At 43.0% G+C, this 21414-nt stretch overlaps 1 protein-coding gene across 1 annotated transcript; it reads left to right on the top strand.

The window, feature by feature from the left end:
- Positions 1 to 8057: 8057 nt before the first annotated feature.
- Positions 8058 to 21008, top strand: HSD17B2 (hydroxysteroid 17-beta dehydrogenase 2). The gene is made up of 5 exons (XM_032122090.1): positions 8058 to 8468; positions 13397 to 13609; positions 13936 to 14121; positions 16741 to 16878; positions 18319 to 21008. Exons 1-5 carry the CDS (start codon positions 8192 to 8194, stop codon positions 18675 to 18677), a joined length of 1173 nt encoding a protein of 390 aa, XP_031977981.1. The 5' UTR covers positions 8058 to 8191; the 3' UTR covers positions 18678 to 21008.
- The last annotated feature ends 406 nt before the right edge of the window (positions 21009 to 21414 follow it).

Here is a 21414-nt window from a genome sequence, read left to right as displayed (position 1 = left end):
TTAATGATATTCCAGCCTGCTAGAATAGAACTCCTGTAACCTGGAACATTGTTTCCACTGCCAATGTGTTTACAGAATTTTTTGCCCCTCAGTTACAAGTGTAGTTCAGTGGAGAGCAAAAGTAGCTCCCTTCTGGTGCCCAATTGCATCCCATATTTCAGCTCAATTCCTGAAGATGTTTGTTCACTGCTGAAGTCCTATCCTGACTTGCATCTCTAACAGAGAGAGAAAAACTCTACCACATTATAGAGAATGGGTTAAGAACTAGAAAGGGTTATTAATTTTAATAACTGTGTTCTGAACCTGCCCATATATGTAGGTAGAAATACAAAAATTCCAAAAATCCTGGAGACAAGACACAGAACCTGTCTGCCATCTGACATTTTTGACAAGCTCTCCAGAATTAATCTGTCTAGGAGCTACTATGCTCAGCTTAATTATGGAAAGGCTGCATCTGTGTTCAAAGCTGTTGAGAGAGAGAGAAGAAAGTAAAAATGTCCACTAGGTTTGATTAACTGCTTTCAGCCTGATGAATAAAGACAGATGGTTACTAGTTATTTTTCCTTAATGGATGTTGGAGCTCCATTTGGTGGATGAATTAATGTTATAGGTCCCAAATCTGCCTTTGAAGCTATGCCTGCCTAACCCTTAGTGATTATAGCAAAGTTTGCATGCCTTCAAGAGAGAGGTTTGCCCTGAAGCTGTCATATATATATTTAAAAACAGTTTTGAAATTAAAAAATAAAAGTAAACCCATAATTTACAGTATTAATAAAACAAGCTACGAACTCTGCACAGCTCTGGAAGGAATCCCTTACAAGGGGTGATTATTTTGAAGTGCCTGTGCAGACTTATCCCCACAGAATCTGTGCCTGTTTGGGAATGATCTCCACCTGGAGCCTGACAATATTTTAATACCGACTTTAAAACTTGGAGAAGTTCATTTTAAAGTAGCACTTGCTAGTTGTGTCACCTGGAAAGCGAAATAAATAGTTTTATGGTGTAGGTTCATTTGCATGAATCGATTATCATATGTCAAATCCAGGTGGGGAAAGTCTTTAAGGCAGGCTCTAATTCTGCAGGTGTGCATGTTTAAAAACATGGCTATGAATATTTCTTTCCTTTGCTTGCATGTGAATATCTGTGTTTATTTTTAAGAATGTGCATAAGTGTCTGTGAGCTTGGGCTCCCGGGGAACATTTAGGCCTAATGGGTCTCGGGACTGTCATTCACCAACCTATTAAATCATCTGTATAGTTTTAAGTGTGGAGGGTCATAGTGATTTTAATGGGATTAAATCTGCTTACATCCAAACAGTGTTTGAGTCGGGGTTAAGGTTACTGCATGATAAAAATTGTTTAAGATGGACAATATAATAAAGAGAAGCAAACCAACAAAAAATTACATTGAATATACAGATTTTTCCAGAGTCAGTCAATTGCCCAGAGAAAAAACCACCATTTAACTAAAATGCTGCCTGCCACAGAACCATCAAACCCCCCTACAGATCCTGAAAGGGACCTTGAGGGGTCGTTTGTCCTCCTGCTCCATGGCAGGATCATCTGTCACTGAGTCATTCCTGACAATGTTTGAATGTGATTGCAGCAGTTTACAAGCAGCACAAAAATGGCTGAAAAACGGCAGGAATTGGAACGTCCTTCAGGTCTCAGCACTGAAGGGGAAATCGGGGACATCCGGTACATATCATTCAATCAAAACAATAACATAAGTCATTGATTACACACAGAGTGAGGTCACGATTCCTCAACAGGAAAAATACATGGCTTCAGCCTTTGGAAGCGAGGGGCTTGTCCTTCAAGTGACAGCAAACAGAGTGCGCTGAGGGCAGGTGACACTTTGTCATGGCTGATTGCTTAATGCTTTTTGAATCATGGCTCGTTTTTCATCATCATTTTGCTTTGGCTTTCATTTCAAAGGCTGCCTGATGTAACTCTGAGGAAAACCTAAAAATAAGCAAATTCCACTTATGAGAGGCAGAGATGTTTTTAAGAGTTTGCAGGTGGAGGGAAGGCACATGGCAGATGTGCATAGCTAATAACCCCAGTGACAACGAGGAGATGCTACCACCCATTTCTTTCATCCCCTTTGCAGAGTCTGTGCTCAAAGCTCAGACATGTTCTGGGGCTCTAAGCTGTATGTGATTCATTTTTGATGTTGTCACTAACTACAGTGAATGACAAGTTATTCTGGTGATGTTGTAAATCCCCCCACTTCAAAGGGACTCTTCGAGACAGTTTCTCTGTCCACACATGCTTTAATCAGACTTTTGATTACTGTGCTTGCCTAGTTTTCTGGTTTACCTCTATATTTACATTGCTGTTTATGAATTTAACTACACCAAAAATTATGTGACTGTTGCATAGATAATACCTAAATATTTGAAAACATTTTGTGGTCCAACATTAAGATGTATGGAAAATGTTGGATGCAAACCAGATGTGTCTCCAGCCTGCCAAGGTTTGAAGACACACTGGAGGAAGAGTTACAGAAAGATGATGCAGAGCGTGGTTTTTATCTGATGTAGATATGGTTGACAGGACTTGTGGTTAGGGCAAAGCATCAGAAGTAAGGCAGGCAAAACTGCATTTGCTTTTCAGGAAGCCCCTGCAAAGAAACAATGAGGCTGTGGGCTATGAAAATGTGGAAATCCTTTGTGTTCTGAGCACAGAGATGCTGCTGTTAGCTTCAGAAAGGCAAAGCTGCAGAGAAGGGAAGGGAATAGGGACATGTAATAAAAATCTAGTTGGAAAAACAAACTAAATGCTCAGATGAGAGGACAGCTTATGTCTTTATTTCTCATTTATTGGGGCACCACTACGCTGTGCTCCGTCCTAGGCAGGGCTGGAATTTTTACTCTGAATATACGAGAGGAAATTTTAGGGAACAGTCTGTGTTGTCAGAGAAATGCACTAAGATAAAGTGGTATCTTTTCTTCTCTAGCACTGATGGTTCTCTGAAAATCGTTTCATGTTACTAGACGACAGAAAAAAGGCAAGCAAGTGTAATTTCTCATGAGTATAACCTAGAGATGATTCTTGGCTAACTTCCTAAAGAGTGCCTAATTGCCTTTAGGTTTTCTGATTCTGTCCTCTTCTTGGAAAATAATCACAATTGGGTTGATAAAAATGACTTATTTTGGAAAGAGTGCAACCTCCTTTTAGCTCTTCCTGAAAGCCCAGAGATACATGGATGTCTGGAGAGTTCGGGGAGAAAACCTCCCTTGCAAATACAAAGGAGTGCTCATAATTTTAATGATTTCTCTGATTTAAGATGTTTTGTCTATTGCAGAAAATTTACAAAGGGTGATTAGAATTCTTGTAAATACTGAGGCGGAACTTACAGCCCTTGGCTGCATTTACAGGTCCAAATTTGCCATCAGTACAGACATTCTTCACTCTGAGGTTCTTTTTTACATTTGAGAAAAAAACCAGGAGATTTAGCTGAGAAAATTGTGGTTGCTGTTGTTATTATTACTGTCTTTTGTTAGTATTGAATTTTGAGGAATGATGGGCTACAGTTTTTTGTTCACTGCCAAGGGGTGATCTTTAGGATCTATTGTCAATCTCTGAATTGACAATATTTACCATTATTATATTTCTAAAAACAAAATGTCCAGAAGCTTAGAGGTAAAAGATATTTATTACTTTTCTTTAATAGGTATACACTTTATTTGACAGGAATTATTTTCCCTAAGGTTCTATTAAGTAAATAGTTCGAAGATGAAGGAGAGGTTGCACAGCTTTATTTTCACTGGTACATAATCCTTTTTTGCCTTAATTCAGTTCATGCCTGTGAGTTCAGAGATCTTAATTTACAAAGATACTTGGCTGCATTTCTAGCTTTAGGCAGAGTAATGTTTTCGTTGTCTTTACTGGGACAATTCATGTGCTTCAAATTGAGTGCATGAAGAGAGAATAGGCTGAAGGAAGAGGATTATCTCAACCTTTGTACAGGAGTTCTGCAGAACTTGTAAGAGGAAAATCTGTTTGCCCAAATGAATTTTGTTTATGGAAGTTCGACAGTTTCTGCATCCAGGACAGACAGCCTGACAAGTATTTGTGTAGCCATCAAGTCCACCAGAATCCAAATGTATGAAGGTGTTTATGTTTTCTCAGAAGCTGCAGCAATAAAAGTAAGTAATTTCTTTTTTTCCCTGCTCCTACATGTATTTACTCACTAGAATATTGTTTCTCTCTTGGTTAATGACTCATTTGTTGAAACGGATTCCAACCTGTTTTATGCTGAAATTATTTTCCAGGAAAAGCCTCGTTTACCAGAACCTCCCTTCAGAACCTGAAATGCAGAGCCCTGACCCAAGCCACAAAAGAACACGAAGCACACAGAGCAGGAGCTCTCAGGAGCCACAGCCACTGCCTTGCACAGCTGAAAAAGCCTGAATCAGCAGGCAAAACAGACAAAATAGTAAATTGAAGAGTTCTGTGGGAAATCGTAACCTGAAATGAAAAACAAATCTGTGACAGGCAGAGAAAGCTGAAACAGAGGTTGGATGTGTGGAAAAAGTGTGGCGTGCTTCTAGACAGTGTAATTGATGTTCCATGTGGGACAGAAGAATATCAGTTGTATCCAGCTGGGACAGCAGCTATTGGATATGGCTCATGGTGCTTCTGGCTGAAGGGAAAATGATGAAAGGAAAAAAATACTGGCTAGTAAATTATTGGAAAGCGCAAAGAAAGCCCATGGGAAAAGTGGCCAAAGAATTGAAAAACAATGCAGGATGAGGTAACAGAGACATGCCTGAAAACCTCGTGGTTGAACTGGAAGCTTCTACTATGCTGGAAAGCCATAGAGGCTTAAAAAAATTACAAACATCAGGAAAATTACTGGACTCAAAAGGGAGCCATGAAAAGCAAAGACAGAAGGGAGCTCATTACCAAGGCAGAACCAAGAAAGAGCTTGGTGGTGTATTTCTAAGAAGTTGTGACCAGGCTCAGCTTCACCACATTTCAAAGGAACTGGGGAACCTGAACCTTTCTTTTGTCCTTTTTTTTTGTGTTAAGAGCAGCAATCAAAAGCACAGGCTGCAGCCATTATGGTGAAAAACATGGAGCCAGCAAAGGATGGCAGGAGAAAACTTCAAGGAATGGGGAGGAAGTAAGTGAATATCTGTCAAGAAGTGATTTAACCTCCAGAATGGGAAGGTGGAGTCTACAATTTGATGTCTGTGATAAAGATCCCAAACATTGTGGGGATGTCCTTGCTTTGTCCTGGGACAGTCTTCTGCAGGGATACTACAGCAGGTGAAAGGTGCTGTGACTGTAGGATTTGAAGGAAGACAAGCAGAATTTTTAGACTGGCTGTTCATGTTGCTGATTACCATGGAGTGATTGTTCTCCAGGAAAGGCATCTTCTTTTGCCATTGAGTAATTGGCCTGCAAGAGTCATCACCATGGAGAGATTTAGATGGTGGGGCACACATCTGCAAAGTCCCCAGGAGGAACATCAGGAACAGGCACAGAGATCAAAGTGCTCAGTGAGGGTGAGCAATGGCACAACAGCTGGCTCAGCCAGGATGGTTTCTCTGCTGCTGTTTACCACTGGCATGGACTGACTCTGGAATCAGGGTCCAGACTTTAGTACAGGCTCTGTAGCTTGTCAGGATATTAAGGGACAGGACATTGAGTTATTGTCAGGTGGCTCTGAAAAGCCATCTCTTCTCTTGGAACAAAGAACTGTCCTGGCAAGGGTAGTTGAGCTTAGCTCCAAATCAATTAACTTAAATCCATTCTTGTTGTAACACAGATGTCACAGTGATGCAACATCCTGACTGTTTGGAGGAGCCTTCTTTTTTATGGGAAGCTATAAGAAGAAGGTGAGATAATGGTGTATATTCATAGCGTGAGTAAGAATGGCATAGAGAAACAGGAAATAATGCAAACTCTATTGCAGTCCTAGGGTAGTGTACAGCTTTTAGAGCTGGAGACATCTCAAAGGGGTAAAGAGAAAAGTAGGTGCTTTTTCAAGAGGAGTAGTTGGCACAGGATAATAAAATTTACCTTGTGGCAAAATTGTGCTGAAAAATCCTCAAGCAGGAATCTGTCATTGCTGGTGTCAGAGAAAGTGCAGAGGCTTTGTGAGTTGGTACTCCACGCTAGAATTTCTCAGCCAGTTTTAGATCAAACCCTCCCTTCTGGTGTGCATGATCTACGCACTTACATGGAATTTTATTCACCCACCAGGGTGAACACATGGTCAGCTTCCCATTAAAAGAAGCCTTCAGTGGTTGTATTTTGTATTGAAATGATAAACTGAGCATTGATTCAGACAGAGTCAGTCCCCACAGCTGTTCTGCAGGGATGTGGGTGCAGACAGGTGCTGTGTCTGTGCACCACAGTGGGTGGGTGTATAAGGAACGCATGCGGCATTCCCAGCTTTCCAAATATCCCCCACCATGCCAGCTGTGTCCGAGGGAGGGGCTGTGCATGAGCACAAAACATGTTTCAGTGGGGGATGTGGTAAGGGAGTCTGGAGCAGAGGGGGACCCTCCGAGAGCTTGCTCTGCTGTGACCAGCCACGGTGGCCACCCCAGCGTGGCCCCGCACCCACCTCTGCCTGATCCCCACAGGCTGGAGGTGATCGCTGCTGCCCCTCATCCCACTGTGGAAAAGCTCCATCTTGCTGTACCCTCAAGTGTGGGAGCTCATGCTCTAAATGCCAACACGTCTGTGATCGTCTAAATCGTGTGACAAAGACCAATGATGGAGAGAGCAAAATTCTCCATGAAAATATTTAAGAAGACGCCTTAATGGACATCAAGGTGTGACTGACCTCAAGAGCAGTGTGTTAATAAAAGCAGAAGCAGCAAATGGCAAAGAGAAGTGAAAATATTTTTCCTTTTGTGCACTGGTGGGAGGATGGGTGGATGAGTGTTCACAAGAGTAATGAATGATGAGCAGACCTTGAGGGTAGTGTTTCTTTAAAAAAGCGATCTCATCTCTGATGTAAACTACCTGCAGAGGTATGTAAACATTTTCATTGGCTACAAAAGTGTATATTCAACAGATTTCTAATCCCTTAAAACTCCAAAGGCGTAATGGAATGGAAATGTGCTCTGTTTCATGTCAGGTTTGCACCATGTGCTTCAATTTTCAGTGTCTGAAATCAGATAGATCAGCACTATGTTGTCTTGGAAAAGCAGCTACATCATGTTAGCTGGATCTGTGGTAATGTAGGCTTGTCTCTCAAATCACTTACCAGGCATTTTTAAACAGGGTTAAATATGCATACCTAAATTGTATCTCAATCCCTTTGGCTGTCTGGATTTTAAGGTTTTTTTTATTGCTTAAATAATGTCCAGAACACAGCACAGCAGGTGTTAAATCTCTCTAATATATTTAATTGATTACTTCCTCCCCTCCCCACAACTTGCTGTGGGTATCAAGCCAGTGATTTCTGTCAAAACCAAGGCGAATGTCAGCACTGGAGGTCAGCTGATCACTCAGTCTCAGGTGTGCTACCTGTCTTCACCTAACAAAGTGCCCCTAATGGCAAACCAGCAAAAACCTGTTCCCAGCCTCCCAGCACACCCTGAATGTCAATTTGCTGTAGGTATTTGCTGAATGTGGAGTAGGTAAATAGGCAAAGGTGAGCACCAAAGCAGGGTAGGTAATTTGGGGCTTTTTGTTGAAAGAGGAGGGTTACACATGTGTGATAAAGCCCAAGACAGCTTGTGTTCCAGGGATTAAATAACTGACTCATTTCTGTTACTGCCCGTCAAAAACCAGTTCCACTGAAACTACACCCGAAGTTTTTTAAGCAGGAAAGCCCAACTATTTCTCATAAAGGAAACTTCCTTTTCTCACTGTCTAGGAAAGTTTACTTTAAAGATATATATAAAAAAAATATGGCAGTTAATTTTTTCCCTGGAGCCAAAGCTTGCTACATCATGTCCATTCCTGCTGCTGTCAATCATTATCTAGCCAGCATATTGTTCAGAAGGTGGGGCTGTCAGGCAGAAGGAATGAAGGGTAAGCAAAGGAAGGCTTCTGCTCCTTGCTGATGCGAAGGGTAAGTGAGATCATGTCAAACCTTTAAACAGAGTCCCCTTTCTCTGCCCCACCCCCTGCTCCTATATAACACACACTGCACTTAGCAATACCTGCTTCCACCCAGCCGGGGGTGGGGCGTGAGTGCCGGCTTCTCCCCCCTGCCGATGGATGCTCTGGCCAGCAGCCCCCTTGGGTGGCTCTGCGCAGGTGTCTCCACTCTTGCTGGGGTCATCATGCTCTGCACGGCCCAGAGGAGCCCGCAGGACAAAGCAAAGGTGCTGCTCTGGAGCCTCCTGTCCGCCTTGCTGGGGCTGCTGTGTGTGGCCCCGCTGGGGGCTGGCGGGGGGCTGGGGGCGTTCGTGGCCGTGTGCCTCGTCTGCTCCGTGTGCCTGGCGGACAGGGAGCTGCTGCCCGTGGGGGACAGAGCCGTGTTCATCACAGGTAAGGTGCTGTCAATGCACAAAGCCAAACAAAAGCTGCCTTTTCTCACAAGAGGGCTGGAAAACTTCTTGTCCTCGGGTTAGTGCGTGCTTGTGAGAGTTCCCTTTATTCTTTTTGTTTTTTTTCCCCCTGCTTGTTTTATTTGCTTCGGCAGAGATGTTTTTCCCAGGTAAATAAGTGCTCTGAAATTAAGTAGAAAAACATCTTAATAGATGCTATTACTTTTTAGTGTCTCATTTAATCTTTACAAGTAGCTTTTTAGACATACTTGTGAAATTAACTGGTGCAAGAAGCATAAGAATACTTATGATGGTCTAATTTTTTAGGAGAGACATTAATTCCCGGGAGCTCTCAGAATGCTACATTCATACATTACTTTTGTTTACTTGAATTAATTGTGCTGGTTATGCATGCGGAGTTGTCTTTTGGGGGATGTGTGTGTAAATAGTGCACACTGTGTCTATCATGCACATATTTCAAGACACTGGTTTGGTGACATCTCTTTGAAACACTGAAACATTTGGGAGGGAGCAATTCCTTTCACTAGCCGGGAAAGTTCAGAGCTAATTAATTCAGTCTCTGTTACCGTTCTGATCTACTCAAAACCCACTTTTGTTTTGCAGGAATGACATTTTTGTAGTTTTATGGCTTTTCTCCTGTTTCTTCTAAAACTTTTGGTGTTGTTTATTTGGATGTTGTTTATTTGTGTTAATCAAACCTTTAAACTGGAGTGTCTGCCAACTGTGTTTCTTGCACTCTTAATTTGCTGCATTTGTTTTATTTTCTTTGGTTTCCCCCCCCCTCTGGAAAGCTGAATTAAGTTGCTTTGGTTTATATAGCAATTTCTAGCAAAATTTCATTTTGTTTTATAGGGACACCTGGAAACAATTTAGATTTGCCTAGCAAGCTTTAATACAGGGATTAAGCATAAAAGTTGAGAGAAGACAAGAACAGCAGCAAGTTCTCCCCTGCAGTTTATCTGCCAGCTGGGCTTTTCCCTGCAGGTGTGTCAGATGAAGATGGATATTGGTGTGGGGAATAGGGAGTGATCCTTTCCCACCCCTGCAGACTCAGGGGATGTGCTTGCACTTGGGCATCTCCTTGCTCTTTGTAAGACTGAAAATGTTCAGGGAAAAAGCACTCTCTGGGAGCTTATTTGCTGTGTAGAATCTGAATTAGAACAATATAAGGGTGTTAGGAACATCTGGGTATAGTCCAGTAAGGGAATGTTCTTTCCTTGTACCTGTGCTGCAACTGTCCTGAAGAAATGCAAGTTTGGACATCTCTGACAGCTGATTAACTTGAGGAGGCTCTTCTTTGTCTTTATTGGAATCCCATGCAATCAATCAAACTCTCCATCAACTGAAACAGAAGTTTTACTCAACGTGTTTTGGTTAAATTGCACGGATTGTGGTGTTCTTCCCTGTCCCAACTACAGGATGTGTCTCCCTGTGCTTCTGCAGGTGCAAGTGCCTTTAAGTAAATTTTGGTGTCATTTTCTTCAGTTTAGAGAAGACCTCAGACAGGCACTTTGTGGAAGACAGTGACTTTAATTCTTTTTTTTCTTTTTCTCTCCAGCTTTCAGCCCTGCAGAGCTGAGGAATATGGCTGTGTCCTGGGAAACTACCACATATCCCTCGTGAGACAGCTGCCTTTGGCCAGAGGCTGGAGCAAGCTCTGCTGCTCTCCCTGGGTTCTGTCACACGTTCTGGTCCTCTTTGGATGTTCCTTGTAGGGTGCTGCTCTACATTATTTATTTAAGCCAGCAGTCCACTGGAGTACCAGGATGAGGGAAAAACTGTGCCCAGTGGTCAAAATGCCTTTTCACCTGGGTAACTGTGGGCATGTGGGCAGGCTTAAAGCCATTGCTGAAAGTCTGCTCTGGATCTTCTTGCTGGGAGCAAGAGCTCCAGTATCCTTAAAACAGAAGCTCCTGGCATGAAACACTTTAGGGGTAAATGCAATAGCCACCTTTCCTAAAAATTAAATTGCCACCAAGATTCGAAGCAAGAGGAACTGTAAAATTCTGTCCTTGCTTAGTCTGTGTGCAGTGGGATGATTTTCTCCAGTTCATTTGGTCTTTCCATTCTTGGGGAGTGATTTGGTGCATGTTCGGCATGAGTCAATTGTAAATTCTCAGTAATGATTCAGTCACAGTCAGTAGTGACTGCTTTCCTTATAATAAATCTTCTCATAATCCACAAATTATTTCTGACATAGAAGCAAAAGTGTGGTCAGGGAGGAATTATCTTTTTTTTTTTTTCCCCTATGAAGACCTAACTACTCTTTGAATTCTAGGAGTTGAAGAGTAAAGTTTCTCTGGACTTCAATAACAGGTCTGAAACTCAAATCATACTTTTTTTGGAAAAAAACGGGGACAAACCCAGCATCAAGCAAAGATAAAAACCACTTTTTTGCTGTTTTGGGATTGCTATGCCTGTCCCAAGTTCAAGTTGCATCGTATTCTGCCTATATTCAAGTTAAAGCTGCACTGTAAAACCTACTTGCTGGGAATGATGAAAGAGGAAGGATTTGATCTAAAAGTAGCCATCTTCACTAAAAGAAAAAGAAGGAAAGTCACTCTACCCCCAAACCTAGAAATCTGTCGTGTCTGGGATATTTGCAGGCTTCTTCATGTCTCTTTAGGGAATTCCAAGAATGCAGGTTTGTTTTGTCAGGTCAGGACTGGAGAAGCTTAATGTGATATTTGTAGTGCTCTGGTGAATCTTCAGCAAATTGCAGACTTCAAAAATGCTAAAAATCTGATGCTTTGTTTTTTTTTCCCCAAGGATTAAATAGAGCATGAGTAATTCTTTTCTCCTTTTTCAAGACATGCTGATTGATCCAGACATTTAGTACATGTTTTCCTCAAGTCACCTGGAAATAATATTTTTCACCTTTCAGGACTATAACCCCAATTAAAAGACAGAATCCAGAAATGAAGATCTGACATTATTACAATGAGTCTCTTTGGCAGTCGAATTCTATTGACTGCATATTTTGAATGTAGGAGCAGACCTGGGATTAACTCTGATAATATCTTCCTTGGTGTGCCAAAATCCCAAACTAACCCTCAGAAGTTTATGGTAGGGCTAAGTGGGGAGTACTGCAGCTCTTTCACAAATAAGAAAATAGTAAAAAATCTGGCAGGAGTTCCAGTCCTTTGTCTCACATTCAGATTTCCAGGGTTTGGAAACTGAACACTGGTGTAGTAAATTGTGATTGCAGGAGACCCTGGGATACCTCCATGGATCCCAGTGCACAGCAGCGCCCAGGAGCTTTCTCTGCTGCAGTTGCAGTGGAGGGTCTGGTGCAGTACTGTGGAACAGGCTGATGCTTTACAGTGTAAAAACTATATTAATTTATTAAACTCCTCATTTTCCTCCTGATCTTGTCCTTTGCAAAGCTCCTGAAACACAGCCCCTATAAACTCCTTCCCTGTCACTACCTGTGGTGCTTCACTGGGAGCCTTGCTGGGGACACGGGTGATGTCTTTCTTTTGTTATGGAGTAAGTTCCTCTGTAGGTGGAAAGAATGGAAACCAGAATTTTAAAAATGGAGAGAAAACTTAAAATTAACTTATAATACAGTTGATGGGAAACTGAACATGACCCAGCACCATGTGCTGGCAGCCCAGAATCCAGTCAGGCCCTGGGCTCCTTCCATAGTCGTATGGGCAGCAGGGGAGGGAGGGAATTCTGACAGGGACCTGCTGAAGTGAGTCCAGAGAAGGCCACAAAGATGACCAGAGGACTTGGAGCACTTCTCCTGTGAGTACAGATGGAAAGAGCTGGGACGGCTCCAGGGAGACCTTAGAGGCCCTTTCAGTGCCTAAAGGGGTTCCCAAGAGAGCTGGAGAGGGACTTTGGACAGGGCACAAAGTGACAGAACAAGGAGGAATGGCTTCAAACTGAAAGACAGGAGGTTTAGATTAGATGTTGGGAAGAAATTCTTTCCTGTGAGGGTGGAGAGGCTCTGGCACAGGGTGCCCAGAGAAGCTGTGGCTGCCCCACCCCTGGAAGTGTCCAAAGCCAGGTTGAATGGGGTTTGGAGCAGCCAGGGCTAGGGAAAGGTGTCCCTGCCCATGGCAGGGGGTTGGAATGGGATGATCTTTAAGGTCCCTTCCAATCCAAACCATTCTGTGGTTTGTTCTGTAGCAGCAGCAAAATATTGTGTTGAAGGGAGAGACTTGTGAATCAAATTATTTGTTAAATATTCTTCATTGGTACCTGCTGGGAAGAATTTCACAACTGTGATCCCAAAGACCATTGTGTGTTTGGTCTCACAGTGCTCCCTGCAGCTGCTAGGTCATGGCATTATAGAGACAAAGTTTGGGGATAAGTTTGGAAGAGAATAGAGGGGATAAGAGAAATTCTGATGCAAGTTTGCATGAATTCAGTAGCTGACTTAGCACAAAAATGCCATTTTGAAGCTCTCTGAGGTCCTGAAAGCATTTGAAATGCTCTGCAGGTAAAGAAATACTTGCTTAGTTTTGGCTTGGTTACAGTCTGTAATAAAAAAATGCTTATCTGAGGGATCTGTGTGGTGGATGTGTGAATAAAATAATGCTGCCTCTTGGAATGAAGAAATAGAACCCAAGAATTTGTATTCCAGTGCTCTATAATTGCTTTGCCCATTGGAGATTTAAAATTAAAACATTAGTGTGGGGTTTCTTTCTGTTTGTTTTTTTTTTTAGATACTTTATCAGGAGAACATGGTCTGTCAGTCTTTGAGGAGCATTTAAAGGTCCAGTTCCTCGAACTCCAGATCTGAACCTTTCTTTCTACTGACATATGTATTTCAGGAACTTTGCCATCGTGTCTTTGTTTACGTTTGCATGGCTTTCCAATGTGTGTATGCATTTATTTATTTATTTTTAATGGTGGTATAGGACAGATGCACTTTCCATGCTTTTTTGACGCTTTCAGGAAGCGACACTGGGATTGGACATGCACTGGCTAAATACCTGGACAGCCTGGGCTTTGTTGTGTTTGCTGGGGTTTTGAACAAGGATGGCCCTGGAGCTGAGGAGCTGCGGAGGACCTGTTCCCAGAGACTCTGTGTCCTGCAGCTGGATATCACCAATGCCACTCAAGTGAAGGAGGCCTATCTGAAAGTCTCAGAGAAAGTGCAAAACGCAGGTACAGCTTTTTTCTGCCCCCTTTACAATGGAAGTACTGATGTAGCAGCTTAGCAGGTGCATCTTTTAACTGTTGGCTGCACCACGGCTTAGGTGTGTAGGTCATTTCCAGGGCAGAATCTTGGGCAGTCAGGATATTTCCATCCAAGACTTCTGTTTTTTGGGACATGGGAAGATGGTAGTGACTGGTCTTGGAGTGGGGAATGTGTATCTGCAGCTGCAGATCATCTCTGCTTTGGTCTGGAGGCACCATCCAGCTCATCAGTGCACTCCTTATGGAGATATTTTCCTGATGCATTGCAGCCCTGTGCTTTCTTCTCTTCCCAGGACTCTGGGGTGTTGTGAACAATGCAGGAATCCTGGGCTTCCCTGCTGATGGAGAGCTGCTCCCCATGAGCATCTACAGGCACTGCATGGAGGTGAATTTCTTTGGGGCTGTGGAGGTGTCCAAGACCTTTTTGCCGTTGCTCCGGAAATCACAGGGGAGGCTGGTGAACATATCCAGCATGGCAGGTGAGCTGAGCTAAAACAGAGTCCTGGAGCAGCAGGAAAACCAATGAACTTCCTCGGCAAAAACGCCAAGGAAGGTGTTGGTCAGTCTGGCTTGTCAATACTCCCAGGGAACAAATGTTAAGGTAATAAGTTCAGGTTTTTCTCTTGTTTGGGAGACTATTTCCAGAAAATTTCTTTTGTTTGGGAGACTACTCCCAGAAAACAGCCTTTAAAGAAGAGTTTAATGTGGCTAAAAATATGCTGTGACAAAAAACCCCAGTAAAATTCAGATCTTGTGTTCTAGATGCTATGACTGAAAACTTTGTGAGCTTCCATAAAGATTGGTGGTACATCGCAGATATTTCTATAACATGTTCAGGCAGAAGTCTGTGATCACCTCAGTTTGTGATATCTGCTGATAACCTGGGAGCTCTGTGTTTATATTTCTTTAAGAAGATTTTGGGTGCCTTCAAAATACTTAGGCCTAACTTACTAGGAAAGTGGTATTTTTCCATGAAAGAAAAAATGAACAACAAACCTTTTTAAAAATTAACATATGCCTTCCATTTCTTTCCCCATAAATTTTGCTATATATATTTTTATGTGTATCTTTATAACATGACCTCCTATTCTAGGAGGACAGCTGAGATGCTGAGATGTAGGAACTAATGTAATACAATAATGCAGTATCTGGTAGCCAACAGCTGAGGAGCAAGAGGGCTCCTTTGAAAATGAGACCTGCTAGAAGCAGGATGCCGTGCTGCTGGAAAGTATTTTGGTGTAGGATCTCTTAGGGATTTACTGTGTCACGTGCTTCCCACGTTTTCCTTTGCCCTTCTGCACAACTGGAGTCCCCCTGAACCCTGCTGTACTGCTGGGGTGACTTGTGAAGGTGTCACCTGGTGTTCCCCTTTATGCTGAGGATGTGGCTGCAGTCTGGCTGTGACACTGTTTTATCTTTATAATCTCAGATTTGCTCTGTATTTGTATGTCTGTGTGTATGGCTCATTGCTGGCACTTTGAGAAATCAGGACTGAATTATCAGAAGAACCTTTCTGCTGCTGCTCTCAGGCCAGACCCCTGTTTCCTCTGCACACCCAAGTGAAGCTCTCACTGTGGGTGCTTTGGGGCAGATATCTTAATTCCTGGTGAGAACACCTGACCTGCCTTGAAGGGATAAATGCAGAGCTTCCCTGTGCTGTGTAATTTGCCCTTCTTACAGGAGCTGATAATGACCCTGCTTAAACTAAGCTGCCTGCAGAGATGTTGTTGCACACAGGCTGGTTTGGGTGAAGAGTTTCCTCTTAACCCAGGGTCTGGGGGTCCTTTGGTAAACCATTAGTGGAGAAGTCAGTGAGGTCTCATTGTGCTGAATCTATTCCTGTCTGTGTAGGGCTCATTTAACTGGGCTCATGTTAGCCTGACCTTAGAGGGAAAAGTATGTGATTCAATTGGCTCAAACCAATCCAGCTTATTCAGATGCACACAGAAGAATAATTAACATATAATTGGCCTGACTTCTTCAAGGGAATGGCTCTATGTAAACAGCTTCTGTGATACCTTGGCCATCCCAGTACAATACCAAACAGCACCAGTGGCTTACCTGAAAATTCCCCTGTATCTGAAGCATTTTCCTTTAAAATACTCAAACACCTGGAGATGAATGTGTAGCACGTGAAACAGAGGCTCCATGGGAGGATGTGCCCAACCGCCCATTCAGGCAGGAGAAGGAGGGATGTGCCTCAAGAAAAGGATTGTCCATTCTGCTCCCTGCTCTGCTGCCAGCACAGCCTGTGGTGGCTGTGACGATCTTAAATCTGTGTGGTGATAACACCAGCTGGTGGAGGAAGTGGGAGGGCTGAAGAAGATGCTCAAATCAAAGCATGTTTGTGTTTTTCTAACGCTGAAGGAGTGGCAATCTGCCAGATTTTCTCTGCATTTGGAAGATACTTTCTTCTGGAAGCTTGTTTTTGTAAACATACTGGGTGTTCTCTTAGCTTTCCCATCTGAACAAATGTTTCTGGGATTGAAAAAGATGGGATAAAACAATAGGCAGGGGATCTGCTTCTATGCTGGGTCTCAGGGAGTCCTGTCACTCGTGGGGTGTGATTCCAGCTTTGGTTTGTCCCCAGAGGTTTTTTTCCACTCTTGCATTATTGTCTCTGGCCTTTCTGAAACTGTCTGGAAAGAACAGAAAAATAAGTTGGCTTTATAAATCCAGAATTGAGATGATTTACCCTGTTCTAACTGTGGGGTTGAAATTTGTGTTACGGTGACAAGAACAGGAGCATAAAACTACTGCTTCACTATTTATATGAACTAAAACATTATCTGTGTTTCTCAAACCAACAGCCATAACTTTCAGCAGTTTTTACCCTTAAATGCAATCCAGTTTATTTTTTCTGCCCTGCAAGGTGTCTTACCAGGTGTTACTGAGCATAACTGCTGTAAGCTACTGTTCATTTACAACTTTCACTCTTTTTTAACCTCTAGCAAGAGATGATTCCCTCACTAACTTGTCTTTAACCTCAGTGAGAGAGGCATCATTTTGGTTGCGCTGTAATTTGCCTCCTAAATCATAAAAATAAAGGCTGAGAAGAGCCACTGTCGAGGTTTATCAGGTTTCTATTGCTCCTGCAGGAGGCATTCCACTACCGATGTATGCTGCGTACGGGGCATCCAAAGCAGCTCTGTCCATGTTTTCTGGAGTAATGAGGCAAGAGCTTTCCAAATGGGGCATTAAAGTTGCAGCAATTCATCCATCAGGCTTCAGAACAGGTCGGTGTTTGACATTTTGGAATGTTCTTTCTGCCTCTCCTCTCTCTCTGTAGTTCAGCAGCCTCAAACAGAGCCCTGAGTGATTCTCAGGAGCTGGACTTTTCCCCCCGTTTTTTATGTGGGTTGTGGAAATTGAGTTCTGTGTTTTATGTGATAGATACTCCCTCCAGCTCTGCATGCTGCCTCCCTCCCTTCTCCTGGGCAGATCTGTCTTTGCTCTGAGGCAGGACAGGATCCAGGCAGTTGGTGCCTTCCCTTTGCTCCCGCTTTGTTGGAGCTGACAAACGGAGCAGCACGGTGTGTCCAATTTGAGTGTTATGGCTCACTTGTCCTGCCTGGGAGCTTCCGTTCCCCCTGTCACTCCTCTCTTCCTCAATATCAGAGCTCTCTTTATTGAGCTGCTCTGTCTTGCATGGCAGTATCTGCAGCAATACCTGTCATCCTGCTTGCTTGCTGTCAATATCCTCTGATCTTTCCTCTCCACTCCTTTCCCCTGTGCTCCTGCTGCTTTCTGTTCTAAACTCTCCTCCTTCTCCTCCAACTGAGCCCTTTTTGCAGAGCCTATCCAGGTTCCAGACTCATCTCCTGCTGCACATGCCCTCACTGCACCCCATGCCTGCCCAGAGCATTTTTTATGTCAAGACCAAATCGAATTGGTCTTTTTCATAAAATGCTACTTCCCTGAACGCTTCCCCCCTGGGAAGGGACCATGTGAGGCTCTGGGCTCTGACAGCCTTTTGTGGTCAGTGGAACCTGCCTGAGGCTTCACCTTCAGGGTCCTGCTTAGCTGTACTCAGGCTTCTGGGTAAAAATGAGTCCTGGGATTTGAGATTTAAATATTTATTTAAGTGCTTTTCTTTATTTGCAATGCTTAATTTTTGGTAGTTAGGCAAGAATTGCATTGGAGAAGCCCCTGCTTTCTTTCCTACATGATGCAAATGGTATGAAAAAAGAGATTAGAGTTCTAAATCTGTCCTAATAGAAGGCTAATCCTTCAGGAAACTAGTTATTGAAATATTAATGTCACTTGTTGAAAGGTCAGCTTAGCACTTGGCCAACCCAAGTGAATCCTGTTCATCTTAGTTTGCCTGTCTGTCCTCAGTTGTTTGCAATAAATACGTGTTGGAAATATCCAGAGAATGAATCGGGAGAGAGTGGCAAAGTGGGGAGGAGGGGGAAAGAAAAAATGCTGATTTGGCTGTGAGAGAGCATTTTTTGGGAGAGCAGGGAGCCAAATGGGGCATGAACTTTGTGCTTTTAGTGTAGCAAAAGTACTCACGCTTTTCCTTCTCTTCCAGCTAAAAGCACTGGCTGCTGACCAGCTGTGGTGTTTGTTCTCCACTGACCCAGTTTAGATCAACTCTGTCTATTAATTACAGATTTATTATTTTTAAATCCAGCCCTAAACGCACTTGTTATCCTGTGATGTTGCTACTGCAGGTATCCAAGGCACATCTGAGCAGTGGGATAAGCAAGAGAAGGAGCTGCTGGAGAACCTCCCGGCAGACACCAGGCAGACCTATGGAGAGGAGTATTTCCTGGGGCTGAGGAAGTACCTCCTCGACATGCCCTCCCACTGTGCCCCTGACCTTTCCCCTGTGCTGGATGCTGTCCTGCATGCTCTGCTGGCCAGGAGACCCCAGGGCCTCTACACCCCTGGCAAGGGGGCTTACATCCCCTTCTGCATCTTCTGCTACTTCCCCCTCTGGTTCTATGACTTCTTCATTAGTAAGATGCTGAGTGCTGGCCCTGTTCCAAGGAAGCTGAGAACATCACGAGATGAAGGCAGGAACCTCTGAGGTGTCCACTGGTGTTTATGTCACTGGATGAGATAGGTGGGAAGAACTCTCTAAGACACTGCTACTTATTGTGCTGTCTTTGTTAAGTTGCATTGACACTGCCTTGCAAAGAGAGAAATCTTTGTGTTAAGAGCAATGTTTGGGAAAAGCAGTGGATAAACATAAATAGGAAGCTCTTCCCAGATGGGGGCATTTTTGGAGGAATTTCAGTGTTTTTCTGACGTCTTTGTATCCTGCTTTCTGTGTAAGGTACCTCATGAAATTATGCAGCTCCTGCCTGCTTCAAAAGGCATCAACAGCACACAGAGATATGTGATGTTTTTTTAAAGCAAAACAAAACCCCTTGAGAGTCAACAACCTTAAATCTTGTAAGAAGTTAAATATATTCCTATTGTTGAAGAGACTTAGAGCTGTGTAATGCAAGTCTTTTTCTCTGCAGCTTCAGCCTAATATGTTTGGGATTTGGTGTTTTGGTTCTTTTGCTGTTGAATCTGAGAAATGATTGTCCTTTCCCCCTCCCCAAGTTTTGTGATGTATAGTATTAAAGCTTATGATGTGTTCTCTTTGCGAGATTAAGCAACGTAAATTTAGTTGGGGGGGAAAAAAATGAATGCAAACAGGTCAAGATGTTTATGAATAAATATATATATATAAAAATAATTTCCTTCCTTCAGTAATAGAAATAGTCATAGTGAGTGTATCAGCTGCTAATTTGATCTGTCTGGGTCATTCTGTGCATTGCCTGTATATGCCTGTGCTTATCTAATTGTTACTAAACTCTAGTGTCACTTCTGCTTTTTGTACAATTCCTTACTCAAGTCTGGGTTTACGTGGAACTCAGGTTTTTGCCCATTTCTCCTGATACCTTCTTATGTCTCTGCTTTGGGATGAGTTTGTGCTCACTCATCTAAGATCAGTCAGTGATTCAAGTGGCTTTGCTGAGCCCAGTGTCCAACTTCTGATAGACTGGGGTCACTCCTCTTCCCTAATTCCATGCCAGGAGCAGCAGGTGCCCTCCCTGGTGCCCTTTACCATAAACCCCTCACCAGTGGCAAGTGGTTGGGCAGCTCACCTGTATTTTTCCTACCTTACTGCCTTTTTGCATTGTCTGTCACATCCCTGGGCTTTGAAGGCTGTGATATTTTGAAAGAAATCCTCATCCCCCTGTGTCCCATGGTTTGGCCATGTGTTCTGTCTTTTACAAGATGCATTTCTTTTCCAATGATGAAAAATTAAAAGTGATCCCATTCTGGGCTTTAAATGTAGACATACCTTTTTCCTTTCCTTTCTGAGCAACTTCTAACTCTTCTGTCATAATCCTACTGCTGTGCTGTGCTCTTGCACCCAACTGGCCAAAATCACTATTTAATTTGCAGCTATGGTATTTATTCCATCACTACTGTGTCTGTTAGATCAATGCAAGAGTCCTGTAAATGCACAGAGGATGCTCAGAGGGCTTGGGCCATCATTTGAATCTGTGTCCAGTGGGGGAGTCCTCCTGTCCTGTACATTTTGTCACAATTGCTGCTTTTGCTGCTGAAGTTTATCACCTGCTGGGTTTATATCAGTGCCCTGATTGCAGACTTTTGCTTTCCTTGGAGGAAGTGTGCTCAGTGTTTTGAACTCAGGAACTCTGAGACTAATTCTCTCTCTCTTTGCCAATTTCTTCCTTTATCTATTTCCCTAATTTTTTATGTGTCACCAAAAATGTGTAATAAAACAATATAATATTTAGTAACCAGATGGTTGTGACTTTGTCTCATCTCACCCTTTCTGCTTTTTGTGGATCAGTGCTACATTGATCCCCTTGTTTCCATAGCAGGAGAACACTGAGGAGGAAGGGGGTGTGGGGAGTGTTCCCAGGGAAAAGGGACAAGATGGCAGTTGATGCCCCATTTTGGGCAGGATGTGATCCCAGTTGGTTCAAAGGCAGCTTGTGAGCTGGAAGGAGAGATGAGTGTGCGCTGAGGGTGTGCTGGGTGACAGCCTGTGAGTTTTGGCTGCCTGCAGGGTGAGGGAAGGTGCTGCCAGGGAGCCTATCTTGATCTCCATTGTGGATGGAGGTGGCTGTTTTTTCCCTTCATGCCCAATTTGGGTGTAAATTTTGTGGGCTGGAATTTTGCCCTTAGGCACATTATCCATCATATAACCGAAATTTGTCTTAGCAGTCAGTCAGCTGCTTTGCCTAGCAATCTCCATAACAATCTTTAATTGTTGCTTTGCTATTTGGCTGTGGTTATAAAATGTAATTTTTTTTTTCTCCCCTTGACTTTCCTAATAGGAATATTATCTTGCACGTTGCAGACATATTAAATTAGGCATTTACTTGGAGGTTTTGATTTCATTTTATTTTTTTAACTTTTATTTCCCAGGAAATTTCAGTTCAAAATAGTCATTTTATGTTTCTTTACCTAACTACAAAGATATTTTAGCAAGTCTCTAATAATTGTGATATCAAAGATTGTTATTGTTTTATCCCTACAGGGATCTTACTTCGTGTTTTAAAGATAATTCTGTTGTAACACATTATTGAATTATGTGTCACTTAATGGGCTCTAGTACTAGAAGGAAATTTCTTTTGCTAATGGCTTGCATGGAATATAATCCCAACTGAGAGTGGCAGAACTGCAGAATAAATTGTGGGATTTTGTGGCCAATAAGCCCACGTGGATGTTAGTGCTGACACTGGCTCATGCTCTCAAGAACAAGTGCCTGGGTGTTATGGTCCTTTGCTTAC

Source organism: Corvus moneduloides, chromosome 12 (genome assembly GCF_009650955.1).
Source record: "Corvus moneduloides isolate bCorMon1 chromosome 12, bCorMon1.pri, whole genome shotgun sequence".
NCBI classification, from domain to species: Eukaryota; Metazoa; Chordata; class Aves; order Passeriformes; family Corvidae; genus Corvus; species Corvus moneduloides.
This window is presented reverse-complemented; position numbering and strand designations above follow the sequence as displayed.